General features: G+C 40.7%; 1 protein-coding gene across 2 annotated transcripts; it reads left to right on the top strand.

The window, feature by feature from the left end:
* The first annotated feature begins 3901 nt into the window (after positions 1–3901).
* Positions 3902–10319, top strand: CDKN2C (cyclin dependent kinase inhibitor 2C). 2 transcript variants are annotated; one of them, XM_036834500.1, is made up of 3 exons: positions 3902–5114; positions 5573–5712; positions 9150–9902. In XM_036834500.1, exons 2-3 carry the CDS (start codon positions 5584–5586, stop codon positions 9525–9527), a joined length of 507 nt encoding a protein of 168 aa, XP_036690395.1. In that variant the 5' UTR covers positions 3902–5114; positions 5573–5583; the 3' UTR covers positions 9528–9902. The 2 variants fall into 2 exon arrangements, with proteins under 2 accessions (XP_036690395.1, XP_036690402.1); XM_036834507.1 differs by lacking the exon at positions 3902–5114 and having other exon boundaries at positions 5456–5712; positions 9150–10319.

The raw sequence follows: 10319 nt of genomic DNA on the forward strand, positions 1-10319 counted from the left end.
GCATGAGCAAAGAAAAATAATCTTAATCTATACATTCTCGTAGCTGTTTTACTGCATTAAGTCATGGAGCTCAGTCTAATTCAAATATAGATCTTTTTCTAGAATCTCCATGTTCTTTGATCTTACTTACCATTCTTCTTTTAAAAGGAATTTTATTTCATATTTTTTCAAATATATATAATAAAGTTTACTTCTAGTTATTTTGCTAAATTTTTATTTGAAATAATTTTAGATTTATATAATGGTTGCAAACATAGTACAGAATGCTCCTGTTTACCTTTTTCCAGCTTCCTCTGTTACCATCTTGCATGACCATGGTACTGATATCAAAACTAAGAAATTAACACTGGCATTAATACTATTAATTATGTTCTAGAGACGCTATTTGGATTTTTATATTAATGTACTTTTTCTGTTCCAGGGTCCAAACCAGAATACCACATTACATTTAGCGGTCATGTTTCCTTAGCCTCTTCCAATCTGTGACCGTTGCTCGGTCTTGACTTTTGAAGACTAATGGTCAGGAACTTTAATGGTCTCTCAGTTTGGGTTTGTCTAATGTTTTCTCAGAATTATGCTGAGTTTATGGATTCAGGGGAAGGATACCACAAAGGTGATGTGTCCTCATCACATCATATCAGGGACACATGATATCAACATGACTCATTATTGGGGGTGTTAACCTTGATCCTTTAAGTTAATCAAGCTTTTTAACAATGCTACTCAATTACAATGTAATTCCTGAGAAGATTAATGCTACTACAGTTAGATCCACACTTAAGTAATCCAAAATGTATTTCATATAATGATTTAATGTTCGTTAGGACACTAGTGCCTGATCCTGGACTATTTTTTTTTTTTTAGCTTATGGTTACAATTTATTACAGGAAAAGGGGAAAGGATACAGGCCAAAACCAGCCAATGGAAGAAGCACATAGGGAAAAGTCTGAGAGAGTTCCAAACCCAAAGCTTCCAGTGAACTGGACTCTTAAGTAATGGAAAAGGCCTAACATTTGGGGATGAATTCTGAGTTCAAGTCCTATATCCACTACTTATTGGCCTTAGTCACATTCTCTATAAGCCTCAATTCCTTCACCTGAAAAATGGGGATAGTTATCATATTTACCTCCCAGAGTTGTAAAGATTAAATAATGTGTGCATGATGTTATAACCAGGAAACACTATATAAATATTAATTGTTGCTATTATGTTTAAACTTTTGAGTTGCTTACTGGGCATTTTTTTTTCTTACTTTACAAAAAGACTTTCATAAGTGGTGTGAGCCATATGAAAAAGCCTGCTGAATTTCAGAAATAAAATGCCAAAGCCACAATAATGAAATGATAAAAAGGCCCCTTGAGGGTACCTGTCTGTTTTCTACCTCTCTTGGATCTATAAATGTAACAAAAGGAAGACTTTGGGACTATGTAAAGAAATTGTAAATACCATATACACATATCCGTAAGTTAATCATTCAGAAACTATGCATACTTAAGTCAATGAGGGAAAAAGCACAAAATAATTTGTAGTATTTCTATAAATCCTTTAAAATGAGTATGAACTGCTGAAAAAATTTCCATGACTGTTAGTATTTTATATCCAACTAAAAGGCTCTATTTCAGTGTTTGAGAGATATGTCATTACTGGGTTAAAAGACAAACTACTACTTTCAATTTAACAGATGCTTAACTGTTAATCTTTTTGTACACCATGTTAGAATGTAAGCTTATTGAGGGCAGAGATACTCAGCTTTGACTTCAGTGAACTAGCCCTCAATATGAGATTTTCATTGGAGGTCTTTTGTAGTGCTTACTTACGCTTTCTGAACTAAGATTGTAATCTCTATGCTGCCAGTTCTGGGTTATACAATAAGCAAACGAAGTATATGCTTTAGGACACTAGCTAAGCCAGAGTAAAAAACAAACAAACTTTCTTAAAGAATTTAATATTTCAGCAAAAGCATTGAAGTAGTCAACATGGGAAAAATCAGAACTTTGTTGGACTCCTTTACACTTATTTTTTGGCTTTGTATTATTTTTATTTACATATGAGGTGAGTTGGTGGGACATCAAAATCTTTTCAGTGCTTAGGAGCTCCAAGACTATTAATCCAGCTCTGTATGCATGTTAAATTACCGTAAGTTTTATTTATCGTTATTCAGCAAAAAGAATTTTATTTCATGAAAATGATAACACATGTATACCTATACTTTACATGAGTACAATATTCTTCCTTATTACAATGTCTTCTCTTAGCAAGAAACCATAATAAATGCTAGAAAGCAACTCTCATAAGTTGGACTAATGCCAGTTATCTCTTAACAGCCAACAGTGCTACTATATCATCACACCCTCCAGCTGTACTGAAAGATTACATACTAATTTCCCAGAATAATCAAAAGTAAATTATATTATTTATGGTATTTACTGGTATATATGGAATCCTAAATGTTCTATTTGAAATGTCTGAATATATGTAAGAAACGAGAGGAATTAATTTCTTGTGTTGTAGTTTATGTTTGATTCACATTTCACGTTTAGTTATCTAAGAAAAGAGCTCTGGTTATTTTCCTCTCAACAATTCAGTTAAAGGAAACACTGCAGGATTCTTCGCAGTTTCAACTCTCCCTCTACCTACCAGGCAATCTGATGCTAGATGATTATCCAAATGTTGTTGGTGTGTTTCGTTGCTAATACTCCCAGTGTACTTCAAGGAGCTGGGTATAGATGTTGCTTGAGGACATGCTTGCTAGAGGTCGGTAGTAATTAGACCACCTGTCATTTTTTGCTTGGTTTCATTTTGACCGCTGGGTGCATCATGCAACCGTGTTGGATATTTTTAAGTGCAAAAAATATAGAAAACAGTAATTAATTAATCTTACATAGCTAAAAGAGGAACTTAAAAGTACAGACAACTGGTGTCTCAGATGATTGAAATAAACGATTAGGAAGATACTATTCCTTTACATTTAGACACCCCCTCCCCCCCAAAACAAGTCCCATCTAAGTAGTCAGAGAGAGAACTTTGACAAGAAAGAAATGGCCTTGTTAGAAAATCCTTCCCAAGACTATTTTTTTTTTTTGCTTTAAAGTTAATTGCTTTTCTCCCTTTCCCCAAAGAAATGGAGTATTTCAGTTTCAAGTCCCTGTAACATTAAGGCTTCAGAGTTCGTCGTGATTTCTTACCTATACCATGCCTTTAGTTTTCGTAAACATCAGTCTATAAAAGACTTTTGCTTTTTCTGAGCACTGGTTTTGCTGTCAGTCAGGTCTCTCCCTCCACCCCCGCGGCCACCTCTGCCCACCGCGGCCCTGGGCGTTGAGCTAGCAGGTGCGAGGCCGAAGCTCTGCACTGAGAAAAGGAGGCCGAGTTTACACAGCGCGCGCCCCAGAGGAAGAGGCGGCAGCCGTAGGCCTGGCCGCCCGAACTTCGAGAGCCTAGCGGGGGAGCGCGGAGGCGGGCCGGGCTGCCCGGCCAGGGCCGGGGAAAGACTCGCTTCGCGCCAGCCTCCTCTCCGCCTTCCAGCAGTCAGCGCCGCCGAGCCTCCAAGGCCCTGCGGCTCTCCGCAGCCTTAATTAACAAGCCTCTTTCCTCCACCTCCGCCCCCGCCGGCCTCGGGGCAGCGCGGGGTTTCACATCGCAGACTCCATTCCGCCCGCCAGCCGGAGGAGGCCGAACCCGGCTCCGCGGGTCCGAAAAAGCCGCTCCGGCTCGGGCCTGGCCGCTGGGCTGGCGGGTGGGAGCCAGCGCAGGAGACTGAGGGAGGAAAGCGGAGAGAGAGGAGGCGGGAGAAAGGGCGCGGGGCGGGGGGCGGGGCGAGCCCGGCAGAGTGCTTGAGCGCCACCAGGGCGGAGGGCGGGGCGTGGGCGGTGCCCAGCCTTCCCGCTCCCGCGGCGCTGCAACTCCGCCGAGCCTCCTTAAAACTCTGCCGTTAAAATGGGGGCGGGTTTTTCAACTCAAAAAGCGCTCAATTTTTTTCTTTTCAAAAAAAGCTGATGAGGTCGGAAAAAAGGGAGAAGAAACCGGCACCGTCTCTGCAGCGGCAACAGAAGCAGCAATTGTTTGAGCGAAAAAAGAAGCGAGGGAGGGAGGGAAGGAAAAGACCAGAAAGGGGCACGACGCACAAGTGTCTGTAGGGGTGAAGGGAGCGGGGACCGGCGATTTGGGGGGGACCAGCTACAAAAGAAACTGTCACTGGGAGCGCTGCGGCTCGGGAGGAAGCGGTGCTACCCAGCTCGGCTCCAGGGCACAGCTGGCTGGCGGCCGCTGCCCTATCGGCTGCACAGGCTGGGGGCACAGGCCAGGGGACCGCGAGAGGTTGGCGAAGTGGCACCCGGCGCCGAAGCCGCTGGGCTCTCGCCAAGAGCGGCGGGACTGGCTGCGCCCTGGAATTGTGGCGACTCCCGATACTCAGAGCTTGGCCTGAGACTTCCCAGGACCCTCCCGATCTCCGGAGGCCCTCAGAAAACCGGGAAAGGAAGGAAAAGAGGCGGCGGCAGCTCAATGAGCTTCTACATTAGGAAGTCTGAACTGGCTCGGTCGTAGGCGGGAAGTTACCGGTGGGCTGCCCTGTGCAGCCGCGATGCTGCAGCGCGCTGCTTCAGCAGCCCGGGCCCCATAGACACTTCCCGCATCGCTCTCCCCCTTCCTCACCCTGCTGGGAGTCCCAGGACCCGGTGGGGCCGGCATGACCGGCTTGCCGGGGGCCCGCCGCGCGCCCGGCAGTCTCCGGAGACGCGCGCCGAGCCTGGCTCCCACGGCCTCTGAGGCTCGGTGGGGCTGCGGTAGCCCGGCGAGCGGGCTCCGGAGCCCTCCCGCGCGGCGTTAGCCCGCAGCTCGGCCTGAACGCGAATTAAGGCTCCTCCGGAGAATCCAAGGCCACCGAGGAGTCGTTACGACCTGTAACTTGAGGGCCACGGAACTGCTACTCTCATTTGCTTTTGGCGATCATCTTTAACCCCCGGAGCACCTCAGCATCCAGCCACCGCGGCGCTCTCCCTGCAGCGGAGCACTCAGGACTACCCCTTCGGCGAGACGGATGGAGACCGAGCCCCTTCGAGGACCTGCCCCTGCGGTACTGGCTCGCGCGGCTCAAGTCACCACTGTGAACAAGGGTGGGTTGATGCCTTTTCTTCCCCCCCCAAAATGTCTCTTTTTTCGCGGTATTTTCTGCCCTGATCTAGTGCCTTAAATCTCCGCACACATTCCTCACGGAGATCTGTAGTGTAGGTACGTGCCAGCTCTGCCTATATTTTACGTCCAGAGTAATTTACCAGAAATATACGTGTGCCTGTATATCTCTCAGTTTAATCACCAGAATTCTTCATAGGGGTTAAGCTAAAAAGCGAGGAGCGGAGCCCCTCTCCAATGGCTCAGTTTTGCTGAATAATCACGTGTGAATCGAGGGGCGGGCTTTTGGCAGGCAGATCTTACTAGTATTTACTACCAAGCTCTACTCCAGATTAACCATCCCAGTCCTTCTGTCAGTCTCCGATGCCATCATGCAGCCTGGTTAGGAGCGAAGGAAAGGGGAAAAAGAAAAACAACTAATTCATCTTTTCCCGATCGTCAGGACCCTAAAGAATGGCCGAGCCTTGGGGGAACGAGTTGGCGTCCGCAGCTGCCAGGGGGGACCTAGAGCAACTTACTAGTTTGTTGCAAAATAATGTAAACGTCAATGCACAAAATGGATTTGGAAGGACTGCGCTGCAGGTTGGTATCCAGAGAGGTGGGGAAAACAGGTCAACAATGTTGCCTACGTGACCCGGGTTTCTAGAATAATAGCTTTTAAGCTTTCAGGGGTACAAAATTTAACTGTTTTAAAAACTAGTTGGTTGCCATATTTTATATCTTTAAGTGGATCCAACTCCCCAAAATGACGTACTTTGAACAAACTCGTCAAATCCAATAACATCCTCGATATCAAGTGGGTTCCAGGTTTGGTCTTAATTTTTGGAATGTTTTTGTGACGGTGGGGATTCTGTAGCAGTCGTAGCAGCGCCGAGTTTTTTGGTTTTTCTTTTTTTTAGACAGCTCTGTAAACACGTTATTATGATTATTATTTGAAGTAAATACACTGCTATTAGTGGTTTCCGTACTTTGCTCCAATAATTGACTTTAACGTTAATTTTCTTGACTACTGGCAAGGGTGTTTTTTTCTTCAAATGCTTCAGGTTTTGACCAACGACCTTTCCTCATTTGGAATGGGTGGCCTGGGCACGGGCACAGGATGTACATTTCACAGTTAATGTAATACCATCCACCCATTCAGGATCGAGGAGGAATAAAAAGTTGAATTTTCTAATCAGAGCTCAGTTTATAGTGTTTTTGTCTCTGCGGTCATACCGTGGTATGTTCTAATTTTTAGTAATTAGATTTACAAGTAACAAATGAAACACGTCCAGCTGCCAAGTATTGTACCTGATAATTTTTTTTCCTCCTCTGAACGTTATCATGTAACTTAGTTGAAAGGCTTAGAAACAGAAAAATGGCAAAGTAGTCTCAAACAGTTGCTTTATCTGAGTTCTGATGGTATTCCTATAAGCTATGCGTATTCGAAATGCAACACTTAAAGCTGTTTTTGAAAATCCACTGGGGAGAGGGTTTTTAGAGTGCTCTGTTTTAATTGCAAGAATGAGAAATTTAAGTGGCAGGAGATTTACTATTGACAGATGAAGTCCATACAGCCTGTATATTTTAAATCAGAATACACTGACCTTGCAAAAATTTCAGTATTAAGGAAGCTTATAGATACTAAATTATTTATCTTGTTATTTCAGGTAGATTAAGTGGGGAAAGGTTTTTTTTTCTTTTTCCACCTAGTAGTTTTTAACAGGTTTTGTGATGATAGCAATGCCACAAATTTAATATATTGAAAAGTTTCCTATTGAACATTCAAAATATTATATAAATATCACAAAGAATGAGCCACTTAACCCTGTAAGAATAGGATCTTGCAGGACTTTTGACGAGCAGGAAGACTGGGAGATTAATACTGCAAAAAAAAGTTTTGACAAACATTTTTAATACAACTCTGCAGTCTCGTTTATATTAAACATACTTATCAAGATATTAACACCCACTTATTGTGGCTTAGTCCTAGTACATATAATGAAACACACACAAACAGGAGTCTCAAGGCTTATTTTCAGTATGTATAATCCTGACTCTGAAGTTGTGTCATAACTCAAGAAAGAACTTTCTTTCAAAACAATTTCCAGCATTACTATTATTTTTGGCGAAATATGGCAAATTTTCTCCTACAGTTATGTTTATTAACCCAATTACAAAAGCTTTTTCCCCCTTCCTAGTGTAAGCTTCTCAATCAGGATAATATCAAAGGCCTTAATCGTACATTTGCTTTACAAAGATCCAAGGTGTCTCTCTCTTATTTTTCCCAGTTCAGGTCCTTAGATGTGACTAAATATTTAGAGGCAGTTGTGGTAAAAATTAGATTGTGTTAATTTTTAATAACCAAAAAGTATTTCATTGAAGTTCTTGAAAAATAAATTATGTATCATTTTTAACCACTGCCCCAAAGGAAGGGCTAAAAGTCAGCAGGGTTTTATCAACAGGGAAGCTTAACATCTTGGCCATCTATAGCGTTTGCATTTATAAAATATTATTCATTCTAAATATATTTCATCTTGTTACTTAATTTGTGATTTTTTAAAACAAACATTCTAAAGAGATAGATCAGCTTTGTATGTATTTTCCAGTGTATATTTAATTTCACAAACATTTGAGTGTCTACTGTGTAATGTATTATAAATTTAGGTTATTATGAATATACCTAAATATAAATTAAAACAATTAAAATGCTGAAATATTCTTGCATGTTAATGAGACTATATTTTTCACAATGAAATTATATGTATTGTACAACTGAATGCTGCTCCACAAAATATTTTATAACTATGAGAGCCTAATAGTGATTTCTTATTAGCGTGAAATATATTCAAACACCAGTAGATAAGTCTTTGTCATGTGAATTATTTGTATGTTGATAGCAAATTTTAATACCAAATTCTGGCTTTTAAAATACTGGCAGTTTACAAATAGCTATTCCTAAATGCCTGATAATAACTGCAAAAGGAAATAAGATGGTATCACCAGTTGATTAATAAATGGGCTGAAACCACAAGACAAAGCTGTCTGTGTCCCAAAATACACATTAAATATCTTATTTTCTCTTCTTTTGCTCACTTGAAAATTAGGAGGCTAGTTAGAACTTTAGGAAACAGTAAGTAATATAGTAGGATGACTGTTTCATTCTTTTCAAGAACAGTTTCCATACAGTCATTTCCTATCTAATACAAGACATATCATGAACTTAGTTTTAGATAAATACATTGGCAATGTAGAACACTGTTGCTTTTTTAACACGTTAATAATCAGTAACATTTTAAAATTTCAAGTGAAGGATTCTAAGCACTAAACACACCTAGTAACCCATATGAAATAATTGCAAAGAAAAACAAACTATTTAAAAAAATACTTGGAAACTTGGGGCTGTATCTATTTGGAGAGAACTTGTGAAAATTAATAATTTAAGAAAATACCAGGTTTGGATTTTTAAGAGATCATTTTCACACTTATAAAATCAGACTAGATGGAGTCTGATGTGTGGAAACACTTCTTTGAGGATTTAAAGAAACTCACTCTCCTTATTTCTTTTCAGCTATTTAGAAAATAAAATTTACCCACATTTTATTTTACAGAATTAACACCCCAGGCACATTTTATGAGCATGAACAAGCAAACAGAAGGAGACTTACTTAAATCTCAAGTTCCATTTCTTTTATTTTAATAAATTCATGAAATTACACAAATCTTTATGGGAGATAGAGAACCAAGTTGTCAGTGATTTTATATAAGTCGGACTCATTCTATTTTATTAATCAATTTATCCTACTTTTGGGCCCGTTTAAGATATTCCATCATAGAAGCTCAATTTTTAGAAGTTTTATTCTACTTTTACCTAATAGTACTCATTTCCTGCAACTGAGCCCTTCAAACCCGATCATATGGGTCTTCCCCAAGCACTCCTTCATCAAAAATAGTTACATACATAAAAAGAGATGGATATTTTAAAATATTCTTGTAGTAGGAGCACTTGAAGGACTCTACCGTTTTTTCTTCTTTTCTAGGTTATGAAACTTGGAAATCCCGAGATTGCCAGGAGACTACTACTTAGAGGTGCTAATCCCGATTTGAAAGACCGAACTGGTTTCGCTGTCATTCACGATGCAGCCAGAGCAGGTTTCCTGGACACTTTACAGACTTTGCTGGAGTTTCAAGCTGATGTTAACATCGAGGATAATGAAGGGAACCTGCCCTTGCACTTGGCTGCCAAAGAAGGCCACCTCCCCGTGGTGGAGTTCCTTGTGAAGCACACGGCCTGCAAAGTGGGGCATCGGAACCATCAGGGGGACACCGCCTGCGACTTGGCCAGGCTCTACCGGAGAAACGAGGTCGTTAGCCTGATGGAGGGAAACCGGGCGGAGGGAGCTGCGAATCTGCAATGAATGTGGGGAGGGCTCTCCCACACTGCCTTCTATTTTGTCAGTTAATTGATTGGCTGTCCTATTTTAATATCATTTGTTAAAATTCAGTTTTGTCATATTTTAAACAGCTAGTTAAATCTTCTGAAACTGCTAAGTGGAAATCTTACTACAGGTTTATGAATATATTTAAGCAACATCTTTTTCACCTGCAAAACCCTGAGTTCTAACATGTAATTGCAAATAGCTTTGGCTTTCATCTGAATATTTTATCTTTCCCTGACTTTTCTCCTTGCTTCTCCTTTTGCCAGTCTCAATACCCAACTTGAAGACTTTGTTTTAAAAATGGTTTGTCCTGATGCTTCTTTTGCCTGATTAAAACACTTTTTCAAAACAGGACAGTGTTTTCTGTGGTTTCCACTCCTCTTATAATCCGCACATAATTTGCCTCTTGCTAAGGAGAACTACTCTAAAAGATCATGGTGTTTTAAGTCTTGACATTAGAAAAAGAAGTAGACTAATTGAAAAACTAGACATATTCTATTGACGATTCAATTATTCTTTTCTTTCTCTCCTCATGCTTCCCCTCAAAGATTTTACTTGGTGCCTAGTATGTCTGCTTTAAAACAGAATAAGGACAACATGTTTTGGAAATAAACCTGAAATTATTTCAGTGTGAATTTATCCTTATATATTCGATCTTCCCTTTCTCTCAAAGTTAAATAGTTGAAAAACAGGTTTCAGAAGTAGCGATCTGAAAGCAAATATATGTTAGCTCTAAAAGGCACTTTAAAAAGAAAATGCCATCTAAAAGTG

The sequence above is a fragment of the Balaenoptera musculus genome, chromosome 1 (assembly GCF_009873245.2).
Source record: "Balaenoptera musculus isolate JJ_BM4_2016_0621 chromosome 1, mBalMus1.pri.v3, whole genome shotgun sequence".
NCBI classification, from domain to species: domain Eukaryota; kingdom Metazoa; phylum Chordata; class Mammalia; order Artiodactyla; family Balaenopteridae; genus Balaenoptera; species Balaenoptera musculus.